Source organism: Rhinoraja longicauda, chromosome 18 (genome assembly GCF_053455715.1).
Source record: "Rhinoraja longicauda isolate Sanriku21f chromosome 18, sRhiLon1.1, whole genome shotgun sequence".
Classification (NCBI taxonomy): Eukaryota; Metazoa; Chordata; class Chondrichthyes; order Rajiformes; family Arhynchobatidae; genus Rhinoraja; species Rhinoraja longicauda.
Window position 1 is genome coordinate 26,278,302 of NC_135970.1, and position 19,228 is coordinate 26,297,529.

At 48.5% G+C, this 19,228-nt stretch overlaps 1 protein-coding gene across 6 annotated transcripts in view; it reads right to left on the minus strand.

The window, feature by feature from the left end:
- Positions 1-3,996: 3,996 nt before the first annotated feature.
- Positions 3,997-19,228, minus strand: part of ppp6r3 (protein phosphatase 6, regulatory subunit 3) — a 106,830-nt gene continuing 91,598 nt past the window's right edge. For all 6 annotated transcript variants that reach the window (XM_078415353.1, XM_078415351.1, XM_078415354.1 and 3 more), the window contains one exon: positions 3,997-6,326. In XM_078415353.1, coding sequence (XP_078271479.1) covers positions 6,275-6,326 — 52 coding nt within the window. In that variant the 3' untranslated portion in view covers positions 3,997-6,274. The remainder of the gene's footprint in view (positions 6,327-19,228) is intronic.

Genomic DNA, 19,228 nt, shown 5'->3' on the forward strand with positions numbered 1-19,228 from the left:
TCCTGCCTGGCTTCGTGGCACTCATTATTTTAATACATTTCTACTTGCTTTCTCATTATTAACTATCAATTTCTCATACAATTCTGTCTTACTGAATGCACAAGTGTAGGAAACAACAACATTTGTGGAAAATATTCCAAAGGGGAAGAAAGATTCTAAGGGAAGAGGCAACCGTGGCTGTGGCTGACAAGGGAAGTTAGGAATGGAATAAAACTAAAAGAAAAGATGTATAACATAGCAAAGAGTAGCGGGAAGCCAGAGGATTGGGCAACTTTCAAAGGACTACAGAATGTAGCAAAAAGAGCAATACGGCTGAAAAGATGAGGTACTAAGCAAAACTGGCCAAGAATATAACGAAGGACAGTAAAAGCTTCTTTCGGTGTGTTAAGAGAAAAAGATTAGTAAAGACAAATGTGGGTCCCTGCGGAAGAGTTGAACAGGTACTTCGGATCTGTCTTCACTAAGGAAGACACAAACAATCTCCCAGATGTACTAGACGACAGAGGATCGAGGGATACAGAGGAGCTGATAGAAATTTGCATTAGACGAGAAATAGTATTGGGTAGATTATGGGACTGAAGGCTGATAAATATCCAGGACCTGATGGTCTGCATCCCAGGGTACTCAAGGAGGTAGCTCTAGAAATCGTGGACACATTGGTGATCATTTTCCAATGTTCAATAGATTCAGGATCAGTTCCTGTGGATTGGAGGGTAGCTAATGTTATCCCACTTTTCAAGAAAGGAGCGCAAGAGAAAACGGGGAATTATAGACCAGTTAGCCTGACATCGGTGTTGGGGAGGATGCTGGATTCAATTATTAAAGAGGTAATAACGGCGCAGTAAAAAGATTGGTCTAAGTCAGCATGGATTTATGAATGGAAAATCCAGCTTGACTAATCTTCTGGAATTTTTTGAGAATGTGACAAGTAAAATGGATGAAGGAGAGCCAGTGGATATAGTGTATATAGACTTTCAGAAAGCTTTTGATAAGGTCCCACACGGGATGTTGGTAAGCAAAATTAGAGCACATGGTATTGGGAGTAGGGTACTGACATGGATAGAGAATTGGTTGGCAGACAGGAAGCAAAGAGTAGGAATAAACGGGTCCTTTTCAGAATGGCAGGCAGTGGCGAGTGGAGTGCCGCAAGGCTCGGTGCTGGGGCCGCAACTATTTACAATATATATTAATGATTTGGATCATGGAATTAGAAGTAACACCAGCAAGTTTGCAGATGACACAAAACTGGGTGGCAGTGTGAACTGCAAAGAGAATTTAGGAGGTTGCAGGGTGACTTGGACAGGTTGAGTGAGTGGGCAGGTGGGTGGCAGATGCAGTATAATGTGAGGTTATCCACTTTGGCGGCAAAAACAAGGAAGCAGATTATTATCTCAATGGTGTCAGATTAAGTAAAAGGGAAGTGCAATGAGATCTGGGTGTCCTTGTACATCTGTCACTGAAAGTAAGTGTGCAGGTACAGCAGGCAGTGAAGAAAGCTAATGGCATGTTGGCCTTTATAACGAGAGAATTTGAGTATAGAAGTAAAGAGGTCCTTCTGCAGTTGTATAGGGCCCTGGTGAGACCACATATGGAGTATAGCATGCAGTTTTGGTCTCCTAATTTGAGGAAGGACATCCTTGCTATTGAGGCAGTGCAGCGTAGGTTCACGAGGTTAATCCCCGGGATGGGGGGAATTGTCATATGATGAAAGATTGGAAAGACTGGGCTTGTATTCACTAGAGTTTAGAAGGATGAGGGGATCTTATAGAGACGTATAAAATTATAAAAGGACTGGGACAAGCTAGATGCAGGAAAAATGTTCCCAATGTTGGGTGAATCCAGACTAAGTCTAAGAATAAAGGGGAGGCCATTTAAAACTGAGATGAGAAAAAACTTTTTCACCCAGAGTTGTGAATTTGTGGAATTCTCTGCCACTAAGGCAGTGGAGGCCAATTCACTGGATGAATTTAAAAGAGTTAGATAGAGCTCTCAGGGCTAGTGGAATCAAGGGATATGGGGAGAAGGTAGGCACAGGTTACTGATTGTGGAGGATCAGCCATGATCACAATGAATGGTGGTGCTGGCTCGAATGGCCAAAAGGCCTCCTGCTGCACCTATTTTCTATGTTTCTATGAAATGTTCTTCCTCTGGTGGAAGTGTTACAGATGTTTCTGTATGCCTTATTTGACAAATATTTATCACATAAATTTTGCATTTAGAGTAAATACAACTACAACAACTTATTTTGATCTGTTTTTAACAATTATTCCTCACAGATTTTCTGGCAGGCCTTGTTTTATCATTTTTCTCTTCTATGCCAAATTAGCTTATAGCATCTGTTGCTTAGCCAGCAAGGATACCAGTTGTAGACTCGTCTGCACATTTTCTCCAAACATGCAATTCATGGCTTAGAGCTATCCAGTCAATCACAGCCCTTCCGTCCAGCCTTCTGCAAAGCTCAGTAATTCTAATCTGTGTGACAGCAGGAATCATTCCTAGGTTACTCCACACAATGTCTTCTTGTGTTTTATTCTCAACCCTGAATACTGAAACCAAGTTGGGCGGCACAGTGGCTCAGCTGGTAAAACATGCTGCCTTACAGCGTCAGAGACCTGGGTTTAATCCTGTCCATGGGTGTTGCTTTATGGAGCTTGCACGTTTTCCCTGTGACCTTGTGGGTTTCTTCCACATGCTCTGGTTTCCCTCCATATCCCAAAGAAATGCGATTAGCCAGTTAATCGGTCTCTAAAATTGTTCCTAATGTGTGTGAGAAAGTGGGATAACATAGAACATGTGTGTACGATGTTCAGCAAGGACTCAGTAGGCCAAAGAGCTTGTTTCCATACTGTATCTCTAAATTAAGTTAAAATAAGTCTTTAAAATAATTGATTGTTGCATCAATTACATCTGGCAATTTACATTCTATCTCCAAAATCTTTGACACCATTCTACTTTCTCTCTTTTCTTAAATTTGTTAAGTGACACAATATTTAGCACTTGCGACTATAACAGTAGCTGTACCCATCTATTCCTATAATGATGGAAACCTCTTACGGCCGCTTCCGCAATTCACTTTCTCATTGTGTAAACACCTTTTCTTCAGATTTTGTTTATGGATCTACACATCTTTCAATCTCTCACATATTCAGTATTGAATATCGATTTCAAATGGACATAAGAGAGTTTGCATTGTTGAGTGTTATTCTTGCTGCAATCATTGCAACTCACTGACCTATGGGATGAAATAAGAAAATGCTGGGAACACTCAGCATTGTCAAGAGCATCTGTGGAAAGATAAAGAGTTAATATTTTAGGTCTAGCAATGTGTCAGAAATGGAAAAGGGATAAAACAAGTTAGTTTTAGGTTGCAGAGAAGGTAAGAGAAATGGGATCTTCCAAAATGCATCAATGTCCTAATATTATGGGATGTCACCAGCTCATAAACTCTAAAATCATATTCAAATTCAAGCAGAGGCAGCATGATTGGTAATCCCAGAGTTACAAATTACAACTGTCCAATAATAAAATAAACTGATATTAACCTAGGGATGCAACCTATCAAGTTTTGGTCACATTCCTTCGAAGACAAAGCTCATAATAAATCCAAGCCAACAAATGATGCATTTTTCACTTGACTGGCCTCTTGCTCATTTTTGGTACTTTATTACCATTAAACTCAAACCTGTATTATCTGTAGGGTAGAATCCATTGGCAGAATTTTTTTTAAAACACGCAAAAACACGTTACCTATTAAACGATCCATACCAGTGAGATACAAATTACTCCAAAGTACAAAGACAAATATAAAGATAGCCACTTCAAACACGCTAGTGATAATTTTCCTATATGAAAATGACACCTGAGAGAAATAGCTGTGCAACCTAACATCTAAGTAAAGCAGTTTAAGCTACATTGTAGCAACCTTATACATCCTACAAGGATCCTTTCCTTAAAGCTGTCATTGTACTTTTTAAGGTGCATAAATATTTTTTTTTTTAATTAAAAATACAGAATCCCAATTTGTCATATTTCTTCTGATTAAATTCAAACAGTACAGTGCTGAAAAGCCAATTACAGGGACGTTTGTTTTGTACGTCTGAGCATAGAGCATTTTGTAATAATTTGTTTCACTGGACACAACATTAAAAATGGAACGATGGTCATAAAAATTAAACAATTCACTTTTGTACAACTTAAGCAATTCAGTTTATTGCAAACTTTAACTAAAGGCATTAAATTTAACAAGGTATATTTACATTGTATATTGGATGCACATTGGAAATTGGACAAATGAAAATGTATCATACAACCAGAATAATTTGACAGCAAGAAGCCAATACTTTTTACATTTTGTACTTGCTTTTGTGTGAGTGGTTCATGTCCATCCTAGCAGTGTATTAGAAATGATTGCCATTTTATCGTGCAACCAAACACATAAACCTTGCAAATAAAAGATTGTCAAGATGGAATAGACTTTTATCCCCGATTTGGCAGCCACAGCTATATAACATTGTTACTCCCACAGTTCCATCTTCTCCCAATCTAATTTTTTACTTTAAAAAAATTGTACACTATAATCCTACCACAGCTTTAAGTAATTGCTACACTGTAAAATATGTTTAAGAATCCCAATCTTCAAGTATCTGTGATCAACTATTTTAGAAGTTTAACTGATGAATCAAGCATTAGCAATTGTATTTGGGTTTTATCACCCCAAAGCAGTTTGGAAGATCACAGAAAATTGCATTGCTGGGGTTTGATTTTTTTTCCAATGCTTATTTCTAGAGCTCTAATCCCAAGCTGTTATTTTTTTTAAACAGTGATGAAGTTGATATAAAATATTTCATTGACTACAAAACATATTAAGGTGCTTGAAGGATCCAACAATATAGTTACTGTAGATGCTGCAAAGAACAGGCCACACCAATAGGCGAGTGCACATCTTATTTGACTTTCCTGCAACAGATACTATTTTCTAATGTGAAAGCATTCTTCCACAAATTTATCATGCATTACCATCATCTCATTTCAGACTTAAACCTGTACCATAGGCACTTTGTCAAATGACATTTTCAAAATTGCCTTAGTATAACCCAATGCCAGTCATCGCCTCCATGAACAGTCCAGTAAGGTCTCTTGAAGAGGTCCAATCTGCCAAACACTTTAAATCCCTGAATTCAAAAGATGGAGTTACTGTCATACTTTCCTCAAGTAGGGCTCTTTACTCCGTAGAAATTTATTTCAAAATAATCTTTCAGCCAACTCATATTACGTTAACTGCTCAGGCATCAGTTCACCCTGATCAAGCTCTATTGACCTGGCAATTAAAATAAATGGATCTAAAAAAACAAACTGGTTAAATGGTTCAACGGAATTTTAAAAAACAGTCAAATGATCAGATCTTTAGTTAAGTGAACCACACAATAGCCACGTGTAATTCAAAGCTAATGTTCAGCATTCTTCACCTTTGATTTGAACAATCTGTTGCTCTGAAATTAAAAGATACAGAAGGACAAACATATTTATGGCTATTCAGTGACATACTAAATGACTAACTCATCTTCAGTAACAAATATATTTAAGCTCTGAATTAAAAGTTTCCAAGACTAATCCAGATTTCAAGAAATGTTTACAAATAAAATCTGAAGCAAAGAGTCACTCTTGAACATTTACAATTATTTTTTTTTCTAGCAATTGGTTTAATATCAGCAACTCGATCAAAATAACACTTTTACATTTGCATTTCACCTCTACAATTTACACTGCCCACTTGGAAGAAACACTGAAAGTTAAATTCTTATACAAGATGAAAAAAAAGTATGAAAATTTCTAAACACTTTGGTCACACTATGTGTTCCAATTGGTATACTTCAATTATATACGTTAGGTTTAAGTATACACACTTTTATAAAATATTCTACTCTTATAACCATTTAACTATGGCAACAATACTAATTATCACATGAGTGGCAAGATATTTAATGGACTGATCAACCCATTTAAAAGGACATGTATTCGATACAAATGCACGCAACAGTTCTTTGCATCTGTTAACATGTAATACCCTCATTTATACATTTCATTCAAACTCTTCTTTGCACATCCATCTTAAAAAAAAAATCCGATAAGAATATTGCTGGTCCTGATCTCATGTAAATTTAGTGCAGCAGTGACTGGCTTTGATTGGCCTAAACCCAGTGCCTCCAGTGAACCCCACTGATACCCCTGGATAGTAGCTGCTCAGGCTGGAGTAGACAACAGCAGGCAGAATTATTCATGCAGGTCCATTAATTGAAGCTTCAGGTGACAGGACTTGTTGAGCCATCCTTAAAAGACAAAAAGCTATTTTCAGCAACAGAGGAAATCTTATGCCCCCCAAGCAAAATGGATTCAAATCTCAGTTGAACAGTTACATAAAAATATTTTTAGTTTGCATACAGTGTAAAGCAGTTTCATACAATTAGCAAGCTTCAGTTCTGCGCCTGCGCTGCCCTAGCAGCTGCGGCGTACCTGCAGTCCGTCTGTCTTTGTGTTTTTATGTTGTTTTTTTTGTCTTGATTGTACTGTAAATGTGATGTCGTTTTTTGGGGGTTGTGTACTATGGGGGGGGGGGGGGGGTGACGGGAACTGTAAATGTAAAGTTATCTCTTCCGAACGGAGACGCGACCTTTTGTTTCTGGGCCGTGTCTCCGTTTCCACTGCGGCCTATCAACGGCCAAACACCTGGAGCTGGCGGCCTCCACCTGGGACTCGCCTGTGGAGGCTCCGGCCGTGTGGACGTCGGAAGCTCGCAGCCCCCTGGGTGGGGGCCGACATCGGGAGCTCCGGCAGCGGCAGCATCTTCGCCTGCCCCGAGTCGCGGGGCTTGGGTCGGCCCACCGCGGACCTTTCACCGTCTGGCGCGGCCTGAAATAGGCTGCGGGATTTTCTCTGCCCGGTGGGGGCTTCAATGTCAGGACCCCCGACCGCCCCGACGTGCAGCGGCAGCGTATTCACCCGCCCCGGATCGCGAGGCTTGGGTCGGCCCACTGCGGACCTTTCACCGTCCGGTGCGGCCTGGAACGTGGCAACTACAACGGCCTGACCGCGGGAGAAGACGGCAGGGGAAGAGAAAAGACATTCTGGCCTTCCATCACAGTGAGGTGACTGGAGGAGACTCACTGTGATGGATGTTTCTTTTTGTTTGATTGTGTGTGTTATTGCTTATTTTTATTGCTCTTGTTGTTGGACTGTGGGTGATCTTTCATTTCACTGCACATTTATGTGTATGTGACAAATAAACTTGACTTGACTGGACTTGACCAGCATCATTCAGACTACAAATTAGCACTTTTCTTCCCTGACACATGGTGCACATTTGAAGTCCATATGGAATGCAAGGAATACTCAGAATTTAAGTCAGCCAAATTAGAATTATGGCATGGGTTATTAAATTTGTGACATACCATCAGCCAAGTGACTACATCATTTAACATTTTACTCTGATAAATTAGCACCATTTTAAATCCATTTACTTTGGATGAATTAGTTTGACCCATTTTCAGCTATGCTGCCAAGCGGAATGGAAGTACTCAAGTGGGCCTGCTAATACAGAATACAGAAACCAATCACTGATTCAATCCAATCTGTTTCTGTTGACTTTTATGCTGGACACCAATCTGATTTCTCACTCAAACCATTCCTTTCTCTGTATTTATCTACTCCTTTTCCCATATAATGGCACAATCATCACCTTAATGATCCATTTATTTGCTTCAATCCTTGCAGAGGGACTTCCTACACAATTCCCACAAGAGTTATTTGAATTTGACAGCACGTAATACCCTAACTTACACATTTCATTCAAACTCTTTTCTGCGAATCTTTTTTAAAAATGGTAAGAATTTTGCCTGGCCTAATCCCGTATAAATTTAGTGCACCAGTGACAAGGTTTCATAACTGAAGCTCAGTGCCTACAGTGAACCCAACTGATAACCCTGGATTGTAATATTCCAGGAATTGATATGGTGAGCTTTGCTGCATTCCTCAATAACAAGTATATCCTTCATAGAAAAGGGAGACCAGACCTGTATTTCAGATGTGATATCCCCAGCATTCTACATAATTGAAGCAAGACATTTCTTGTCCTGTATTCAAATTCTCTTGCAATAAAAGCAAACATACTATTTGTCTTCCTTATTGCTTGCCAAGCCAACATGTCAATTTCCAGTGATTTGTGTAAAAGGACACATTGGTTGCTTTTTCAATGTTTCTCCTTTTAGAAGTTTTCTGCCTTTCTATTTTGATACCAAAGTGGATGACCTTACCATTTTCAGATGTCCATGAAGCCACTCTGAAATATTTCTCACAGCCATAACCCCGCCTTGCTTGGTAACATAAGCAAACCAGGGTACATTACATGAACCTATTGTACTATATAGATTGTATCACTGATATAGATTGTGAACAACAGAGGCCCTTGCACCATCGCGCAGGACACATCATGCAGGACATCTGTGGTAACTAAATATGCAATTTGGTATAAAGAGTGGGAACACAATTAGCGTATTCAATCCCTAGAGCCTGTTTTGTCATTCGATGGGATTATGGTTAATCCAACATTCCTCATCTTCATATCATTGCTCCTTCCCTCCAGCGTTTGATTCTGTTATTGATTAGAAATCTATGTCAGCCTTAAATATCCACAATGACTCTGCCCCACGGTTCTCTGCAGCAAGGAGTTCCAAAGACATGAATCTCAAACAAAATCTTTCCCTATTCCAATCTTAGATCGGCACTCCTATACCGAGATCATATTCTCTGGGCCTGGGCTATCCTACGACAGGAATCACCAATGATATATCTTACTTAGCGAAGGACCAAAATTGTTAGCGCCTCAAATGTCTCACTTGTAGTGGGTCTGGATGCGGTTGGAATAAGGCAAGACGCCAGGTAAGTATTAACAGTAATTTAATCCAGCAACAGAACATCCACTCTCTCTTCAGTCTAACGCACGAGTTCTCTAACTAGCCCCTTCGGGCAAACCCCGTAGCAACAGTCCATCCCCCAGCCCTGTCCAACCCGTGCAGAGGGGGATGATCCAGGGAGTGGCCTAATCCCCGGGTACCACTACAGGACCCCCTCCCCCACCAAGAACCGGAGGCACGAAACGGACAGGGGGACGTATGAGACGACCAGCCCGTGTGTGCACCACGACGGTCGCAGGAACCGGAACCACACCGCCAGACGAAGAAGGCTGCGGAGACGCTGGGGGTAAGGGCCGGGACGTAGGACGACCCCGAGGGCGAGGCCAAGGCCGTGCCAGTAGAACCGGCTGGCTAATGTCCACGTGCCCGCTGGCTTCAGCCGCGCAATCGTGACCGTCTCAGGACGACCCCCCATGTTCAAAACGAAGGTGCCAGAGCCACGCTCGAGCACCCTGAATGGTCCTTCATACGGGCCGCTGAAGGGGCGTCCGGTGTGCATCCCGGCGCAGGAAAACAAACAGACAGTCCTGCAGAGCGTAAGGGACGTGCGGCCGAACCGAACCATGGCGAGACGTCGGCACCAGTGCAAGCTTGCCCACCGTTTCCGAAGGCATTGCAGGGCGGCCGATGGTTGTTCCGCCTGACCCTGTGCTGAAGGAATAAACCACTGTCAGCGGGGCCCCGTACACCAATTCAGCCGAGGAGGTGGCCAAGTCCTCTTTGGGCGCAGTGCGGATGCCCAGAAAAACCCATGGCAACACGTCGACCCAGTCCGGGTCAACGAGCCGGGCCTTCAGGGCAGCCTTGAGTTGGCGGTGGAAGCGCTCCACCAGGCCGTTCGCCTCCGGATGGTACGCCGTGGTGCGGTGCACGTTAACCCCCAGTAGGCGAGCCATGGCCGACCACAGTTCGGAGGTGAACTGAGGCCCCCGGTCGGACGTAATGTTGGGCGGCACTCCGAATCTGGCAATCCAGTGTGTTGCCAAGGCACGGGCACAAGTAGCGGCAGATGTGTCTGCCAGTGGAACTGCTTCCGGCCACCACGTGAAACGGTTGACTACGCTCAGGAGTGGGTGAAGCCCCGAGAAGGCGGCAGCGGCCCCACGATGTCCACGTGGATGTGGTTGAACCGCTGGCGAGGGACGCAGAACTCCTGGAGCGGTGCCCGCACATGCCGCTGTACTTTGGCAGTTTGGCACGGGATGCAGGCGCGTGCCCAATGCCCAACCTGTTTACGCAACCCGTGCCACACAAAATGGGAAGCCACGAGGGCCGTCGTCACCCGAATGGAAGGGTGGGCCAGCCCGTAGGAGCATCTCGAACACTCTACGCCGCCAAGCAACAGGAACGATGGGTCGCGGATGCAAGGTGAATACGTCGCACAGCAGCGTTGCGCCCCCAGTGCCACAGGGAACGTTCTCCAACCGCAGGCCCAAAATGGCGGTACGATAAACTGACATCTGGGCAGCTGCCAGGGCTGAGTAGTCAATGCCATTGGCTTCTTGCAGGATGGCGTGGACCGCGGGTCGAGACAAGGCTTCGGCCACTGTTGTCTTTGCCCCCGATGAAACGGATGGAGATGACCTGCTGAGTTACTCCAGCATTTTGTGAATAAACGGATAGAGATAGTGTACTCCGAGACGAAAGCCAACTACCGCTGCTGGCGAGCTGACCACGGGTCGGACACCTTGGCGAACGCAAAGGTGAGGGGCTTGTGGTCCGTGTACGCGGTGAAGGTCCGCCCCTCAAGAAAGTAGCGAAAGTGGCGGACTGCGAGGTAAAGGGTGAGGAGCTCGCGGTCAAAAGCACTGTAGTGCCGCTGCACCCATCAATCTGCTGTTCTAGCACCGCCCCAACCGCCACATCCAAAGCGTCGACTGTCAGGCTGGTTGGTGCATCCGCCCATGGATGCACGAGTGTCGTGGCCTTAGCAAGGGCCTCCTTAGCGTGTTGGAACGCCGCCACCGCATCGTCAGTCCTTTCGACCTCCTTGCGCTTGCCCGCCATGAGGTGGAACAGCGGGCGCATGATCCTGGCCGCAGAAGGCACAAATCGGTGGTAAAAGGCCACCATCCCAACAAACGCCTGGAGGCCCCTCACGGTGGTCGGGCGTGGAAACGTGCACACCACGTCTACCTTGTCTGGGTGCGGCAGTGCCGCTTGCGGAGTCATGAGGTGGCCCAGGAAAGTGATGGACGTCACCCCGAAACGGCATTTGGCTATGTTGAGGGCCAGCCCATGATCGCTGAGGCGCTGGCATAGCTGGCGGAGATGGGTAGCATGCTTCTGTCTCGAGCGGCTTGCCACCAAAATGTTATCGAGGTAAAGGAAAACAAAGTCCAGGCCAGGACACGGGCAGTCCAAAAGCCGTTGAAAGACCTGAGCAGCGTTCTTAAGTCCGAAAGGCATACGGAGGAATTTGAAAAGGCCAAATGGCGTTACGATGGCCGTCTTGGGGACGTCGTCTGGGTGGACGGGAATTTGATTGTAGCCACGCACCAGATCGACCTTGGAAACGGCCCCAGCCAGGTGCGCGTTAAAGTCCTGAATGTGGGGGACCGGGTACCTGTCAGCGATGGTGGCATCATTAAGCCGACGGTAGTCTCCGCAAGGGCGCCACCCACATCCGCCTTGGGGACCATATGGAGCGGAGACGCCCATGGGCTGTCTGAGCGGCGCACAATACCCTGCGACTCCATAAGGCGGAACTCCTCCCGAGCCTGTGGTGGGAATGTTATGCTCCACCCCATGCTTCGGGGCGGAGGAGCGGAACTGGGGGTCGAGGATTTCGGGGAAGTCGGCCAGTATGCGCGAGAATGTAGCGTCCACGGACGACAGGGACCCATCAGGCAGCACAACCGGAGGGAAACAGGTTCCAAAGTGACGGAGTGCACAAAACGCTGCCGCTTGACATCCACGAGCAGTGAAAGTCCGCGCCTAGCAACGGCTGGGACACGTCCGTAATGACGAATGGCCAGGAGAAGCGGCCATCGCCGAAGTTGAGGGAGAGCGTGAGCACCCCATATGAGCGGATTGGAGTCCCATTTGCTGCGGTGAGGAGGGGCCGCGTTTACCATAGCGGAGGTCATCATTTGAAGGGGGAAGAACGCTCACCTCAGCCCCTGTGTCCACAAGGAAACGAGCCCCGAAGCGGCGATCCACCGCAAATACGCGATGAATCTGGCCTGCCGCCAAAGCAATCACTGACGGCCGGCCCCTGCGTTTCCCGGGAAAGAGCAGGGCTGCCGGCATTGACGGGCTGAAGGTCCCCAGCGGCGGTGAAAGTAGCACCAGCCCCCTCTGCTGGCGTCTGTCCAAACGGGCGGCTGTGCGGGCTGATCCGACCACCAGCGACCTCTGGTGGCGTGCGGAGGAACGGACGGCAGGCTGCGCGGGAAAGACGCGCTGGCGGCCGGGTGTGCCATGGCAGCCGGATCCGGCCGCGAAGGGCGTTTAGGAGCGGTGGAGACGCGGTCGATCGAGGCACCGACCTGATGAACGCCGTCTGCCATCGGAAGAACGTCCAGCGCGTCCAGGGCCAGCTGACGGGCCATCCATAGTTCATCGGAGCGCTCGCCCACTGCCTGCATGTCGGTGAACGGGTCGCTTGTGAGCTGCTGGCGGAGATCCGACGGCAGCTGCTGCAGGTAAGCGTGTTTAAATAAAAAGCAGGGCTCGTGGTCGCCCATAAGGGCCAGCATATCGCGCAGCAGGGCTGACGGGCGGCGGTCACCCAGGCCAGTCATCCGTAAGATCTGGGTCGCTCGCTCGGCCTCGCTGAGGCTGAACTTCCGTAGAAGGACCTTGACTCCCTCATGCTTATTAGCCGCCGGGGGGGCGCGGGGGAAAGGTCTGACCCGTCGCGCAGAGGCCTGGTCGAGGGTGCTGATAATGTAAAAGTATTTGGTTGCGTCGGCTGTCACTCCCCGCAGTGCAAACTGCGCCTCGGCCTGGTCAAACCAGATATCAGGCTCGTCGGTCCAAAGGTGAGGCAGCTTCAATGCCATGGCGTGGAGAGCAGCGCGGCCGGCAGGGTCCAAGGGGTGTGGTCTGGCAGGGTCCAGAGGCGGCTGACCGGCAGGGTCCAGAGGCGGCTGACCGGCAGGGTCCAGGGTCGGTTTACCGGCACGGTCCAGGGGCAGTTGACCGGGTAGTGCGTGTTGAGGATCGTTCGGGTCCATCGCGACTTGCGAGGAAATGTTGAGGGTCACCAGTGTAGTGGGTCTGGACGCGGTCAGAATAAGGCAAGACGCCAGGTAAGTATTAACAGTAATTGAATCCAGCAACAGAACATCCACTCTCTCTTCAGTCTAACACACGTTCTCTAACTAGCCCCTTCGGGCAAACCCCGTAGCACGACCCATCCACCTGCCCTGTCCAACCCGTGCCGAGGTGGATGATCTAGGGAGTGGCCTAAACCCTGGGTACCGCCACACACTTATAAAAACTTCAGTAAGAGTTCCTGCTATTTTATTCCAATTCTTTGAATAAAGGGGCAGCATTCCATTGGGTTTCCCTTGTGTGCTGGCTTTCTGTGCTTTGCAAACAAGGGTCCGCCAATCCCTCTGTACTGCAGCTTTACATTGTGTACTCTGATTTTGTTGATGGATTTGTGCTGCATCTTAACAAAGGTTTTCTGAAAGGGTAAATATTCCAAATCACATGATTTCCTTGTTACATCCCCAAATGATTTTTCAGACATGATTTCCCTTTCACATTTCCGTTCACTCTTAGTTCAGTTTAGTTTATTGTCATGTGTACTGAGGTACAGTGAAAAGCTTTTGTCCCAGTAGTATTATTGTTTTCCCAAGTACTCTGTTATCATTTCCTTAAAATTCACTGATGATAAATTAAACTAGGCAAGTCATATTTGAACAAGAGCAAGTCAGAGGCACAGATATTCTGCAGCATCTCATCAGCAAACGTACAAATGTGTTGCCTGCATCGTAAAGTGATAACGAGAGAGTATTGGATAATTCTCCGTTTGCTTGAATGTTCCCATTCACACCAAATCACTGGATGGATTTAAGAGAGTTAGATAGAGCTCTAGGGGCTAGTGGAATCAAGGGATATGGGGAGAAGGCAGGCACGGGTTATTGATTGGGGACGATCAGCCATGATCACAATGAATGGCGGTGCTGGCTCGAAGGGCCAAATGGCCTACTCCTGCACCTATTGTATATGTTTCTATGTTTTCCCATACACACCAAATCACTGAAGGACACACAATGGTAGAGTAACTCAGCAGGCCAGGCAGCACCCCTGCAGACCACGGATATGTTTCAGGCTGAGACCCTACTTCAGTCTGAAGAATGGTCTCGACCTAAAACGTCACCTATCTATGTTCTCCAGAGATGCTACCTAAACTGCTGAGGTACTCCATCACTTTGTGTCCTTTTGCATATTAACCAGCAACTGCAGTTCTTTGTTTCGACACTCAAAAGCAATAATCAGCCTTATTTGATTTTCATCTTGCCTAACATAATAGTGTAAGATTTGAGAAGTTTTCCCTCATTCTGCAAGCAACACCAAACCAAAGAGCTGCAGTTTGGACATTTTAAACGGGAGACTGGGGCTGATAGCGGAGAAAGGCTGCGGTCAGTTTACCAAGGGATGTCACAATCCGTGGGTCCTAAGATGGCCGCGGGACCTCGTGACCAGCCACAAAAGCAAAAACCTTACAGCCCAGTCTCTAGTTTTCTGCAAAGCCACGGCCAGAACAATGGATGGATATTGGCCATGCAGAAACCTGCGAAACCAGGTCGAAGTCCAGACACTGGGGCGCTGACATCAGCATACTCACAATGCCCCAAGCCGACCTACACAGTTAATCTCGTTAAGGGGGCACAATAGCCCATAGAAAACTATCTGGTAGGTGATGGGAAACCAGTTAAACCCATCACCTCTCAACGAAATACCGATTAACATAGCGTCTGGCCATCCCCGGTACCCCCGGACATAACGCAGGACAAAGGGAAAACTCAATACATATCTTTTAAACAAAGAGATCCAGAGATCTGGCGGGAGATAGGACGGGCCAGAATTAGTATAACTGGCCACGACTTTTGGGTTTTAAACTCATGCAAGAAAACCTGCAAGGAACGCAAGCCAGGAGGAAGACGAAAAAGACAGGCAAGAAGAAAACCCTCGCAGCAGGGACAGCAACGCTCGCAACGACTGGCCAGGAACGCAAGAAACGGAAGGAAGAAACTCACGGGACAAGCACGACCCTCACGGAAAGCAGCGGAGAAGCAGCACGAACAGCCAGTAACCCCAGTAATAGCCCCATGGTGAGCATGTACCCCGATCCTGCACATCCTGGACATAGTTTTAGTGTAGAGGGGAGGGTGGTTTGAATAAACGTGGGTGTGTAAATGAATATGTGTTGGTCAATTTTGCGATGTGTCGTACGTTCCCCATCTTACAGTCAAGTATATGTCTAATAGAACTGTGTCTAAGTATTCGTGTAGTTATGCATATGTCTTTTAGAACTGTGTCAAAGTATTCGTGTAGTTATGCATATGTCTTTTAGAACTGTGTAAAAGTATTCATGGACAATAGTCCCAAGTGCACAATAAAAGCCTTTTCCATTTAAACCCTGGTCTTCAAATCTGGTCTGGTTGAGTTTTTTTCTGCACTATCAACGCTCCTGCATCTAAGTCCAGTGTCTAGAACCGTAGGGGGTGAGTGGGTCGAACCACTCACGGGGAACCAGTGTGCGCGGCCTGGTCAAGGGATCAGAGCAAGGCACGGGGACCTTAGGTCGGGCGAAAGCTCGGCGCAGAAACCCCTTACAGATAATGGCGACCATGAAGGGACACTGGCAGCAGGACGATAGTGTACCAGAAAAGGATTTTAAAACTAGGGATGTAATGGACGAGCGCATTGCGGACTATGTTTTTAGCAAGGTGAATATCACCAAACAATGGATGTGTGGTTTGTTAGAGGACAAGCGCCCACTGGATGCAGCGATCCGGTGGACGGCCAGTAAAGCCCACAAGAAATCTGTAGAAAAGGCGGTCTGGCTGACCTGCTATAAAAAGCAGGTCCAGCTTTTGGACCGCGTGGTTGTGGCACAGGCAGCCCAGATCAGGGACCTTCAGGAGGAGGTAGAGGAGAAGGCTGCGGGTGGGAACCAATTGATTGAGGCTCTGGACTCTTTAAACAAGGAGCGCCGGGTCGTGACCAACCGCCACAAGGCTAGGGTAGAACTCATGGAGTGCCAGATCACTGAGGCCATGCTAAGTGAGGGCAAGCTCAGGGAACAGTGCGCTTCCCTGAGCCGCCAGCTGGAGACCCAGGAAGAGAACCTTAAGGGAGTTAGGGCAGCATATAAGATGGTTTTGGAGGACAGGTCGGAAGGGGCCGACCACGGGGCCTGCCTGCAGGAGATAGAGGGTCTGCGGGGTGCTTTAAATAAAGCAAGCGGGCTGGTCTGTTTGATGAACCCCCCCACGGGCCAGTCACTTGCAGGTGCAAAGGTCCCGGTTTCGATCCCTAGAAAGACCATGGTGGCTTCAGCCCCCAGACTCCGCGATCCCCCTAGCTACGAGGCATCCTGGAAAAGGGGTAGTGTAGGGGAAAGGGAGAGAGAGGAGCTCCCGGTCGAGGGCTCGGCACCGGCGCCCATGTGCCCGGTCCTGGAAACCAGACGGGGACCCACCGCGCTGAATGGGGACGCCGGACCCATTCAGAGCGAGATCGTGGTGCCCCACAGCTCCCAGCAGTTAAGAGCTATGATCGGGCATGTAGCAAAATTGTCCGAATCAGGGGACCCTTCGCTGCATTTCAGGGAGATAGAGCAAACCGCCGCAATCAACGGTTGCGACGAGGGAGAACGGGCAAAATTGTTGCTGTTCTCCCTGGACAGCTCGATCCTCCAATGCCTCTCAGATGGAAGCAAAAGAGGGACCAGGACCTACGATCTCCTACGGGACGAGGTCCTGGAAGTCTTGGGGATGGGCGATGAGGGTCCATTTGCCCGATTGGGGAAGACCCTCCAGATGGAGGGAGAACCCCCAAAGGTTTTCGCGGCGCGACTGTGGTCAGTATACCAGAGCAGCTGCCCGCACGTCCCCGCGCGGGATGTCCTGGTCGGGAATGGGAGAGCCCAGTGGCTCCGATGTCTGGTATCAAACAGCCTGGCGGCCGTCAGGGAGCAGGCGAAAGCCTGGTTTGATCCCACAAATAGTACAGAGGAGGCGGTTTTGGACCGTCTCACGGTAGGGTATAGGAACACCCGGGGCACATCCACCCGACTCATAAAAGGGAAGTTGCACGTAGCGGAGGCTACTGCACCGGCCCAAAAGGAGTGGCGACAGGAGGGTAACCCTACCGCACAGTCCAAGTGTTTCAGGTGCGGTAAGGTGGGGCACTGGCGGAAGGATTGCAGGGCCCACACCAAGGAAGATAGGGTTGGCACCACCCTGCGCGCCGATGTCCCAGTTAAGCCCGAGATCATCGAAACGATGATCAAGGTGATGCGGTCCCTCATGGCCGCACAGGGGAAGGTGGCAGTCGCTACCGGCTCCCCGGGTGCGAGGGGGGCACTGGACATTCCCCAATGACATCAGCCCGCGCAGCCCGCCTATCTGTGTCCTCTCCGCTACGATGCGTGGAAGAGGCCGCTTGTGGAGATGGTAGTGGAGAGGCAAAGTGGCAATTATCTGTTGGACACGGGGGCTTCATGCACCGTGGTCCACAGAGGAACCCTTTGACTCTCCCCTGTCCACAGGGGTCCCTTTCGCACTGGCGGGGTTCACAGGGAAGGAACAGGCTGGCGCACGTTCCATCCCGCTGTCCGTTCATTTGGGGGCACTCCATACCACATGGGAGTGTATCCTGATGAAATGGACAGAAGGGGGTGGAAAGGGGATCATTGGATCCTATTTTTTAGTAAGCCATGGGATCCTCATGGACTTACGGAACCACTGCCTTTGGGTGGACAAGGGCGGTAAAGGGGAGATAATAGTAATTAGGGGAAAGGAGGGGAAAGGGACTCTGTGCACCATGAAGCCGCCCGAGGGTTACGACCTCGAGTGCATGGTGGCGGAGGTCCCGGCCGAACTACAAGAGTGTGTGGGGAGCAACCTGAACGCGTTTGCGACCCACAAACACGATTGTGGTAGGGTAGTGGGGTTCGAGGTCAGCATAGACGGGGACCCCATGACCAGACCCCAGAGGCAGTACAATTTCCCCAAGGAGGCGGAACCCGATTTGGAGATAGCCATATCTTCACTGGTACAGCAGGGCGTGCTGAGGCCGATAGCCACACACGTGAACTATCCATTGTGGCCGGTTAGGAAACCGGATAACTCATGGAGGGCCACGGTGGACTACCGGGCCCTCAACAGCAACATCCCCGCCTGCGCACCCACGGTGGCAGCAGTTGCCGACCTCATAGGAAGTATCCCAGCATCCGCGACCACGTTCACGGTGCTGGATATTTCAAATGGGTTTTGGTCCATTCCGCTGCGGCGGGAGGACCAGTACAAGTTTGCCTTTACTTTTAAAGGGCAACAGTATACCTGGAACTGCTTACCACAGGGTTTCCACAACAGCCCCAGCATTTTTCACCAGTGCATGGCGGATAGCCTGAGGGAGTTTAGCCAGCGCCACCAGGTCGTGCAGTATGTGGACGACCTCCTCCTGTTCACAGACACAAAGGAGGAGCACGGTCCACTGCTGGCCGAGCTGCTAGAGCTGCTGGCTAGGAAGGGTTTTAAGATAAACCCGAAAAAGGCACGGATTGGTCTGCCAGAAGTAAAATTCTTGGGTCTGACCATCCGCGCTGGGGAAAGGGCTATAGATCAGGCTAGGAGGGAGTCAGTGCAGGAGTTGCCGATTCCCTGTACAGTAACGGGTGTGAGGTCTTTCCTGGGACTGACCGGGTATTGCAGAGACTTCATCGAGGATTACGCGGCCACCGCAGCCCCGCTACTCCGACTCCTACACAAGGGAGTGGAGTGGTCTTGGGATGAGGGTTGCCAGGCCGCGTTCGAGAAGTTAAAAGGGGATTTGCAAACCGCACCAGCCTTAGGAGCCATAGATGGGGAGAAAGGGTTTTCTCTGGAGGTGGGAGCCAGTGGGGACAGCCTGAGTGCCGTGCTGCTGCAGGAACGGCACGGTAGGCTGCGACCAGTGGTGTACTCCTCCAGGGTGCTCACCGATGTGGAGAGGAGTTTCTCCAATTGCGAGAGGCACCTTTTAGCCACGCATTGGGCTGTGAAGAGGGCTTTAATCTTCACAGGAACCTCTCCAAT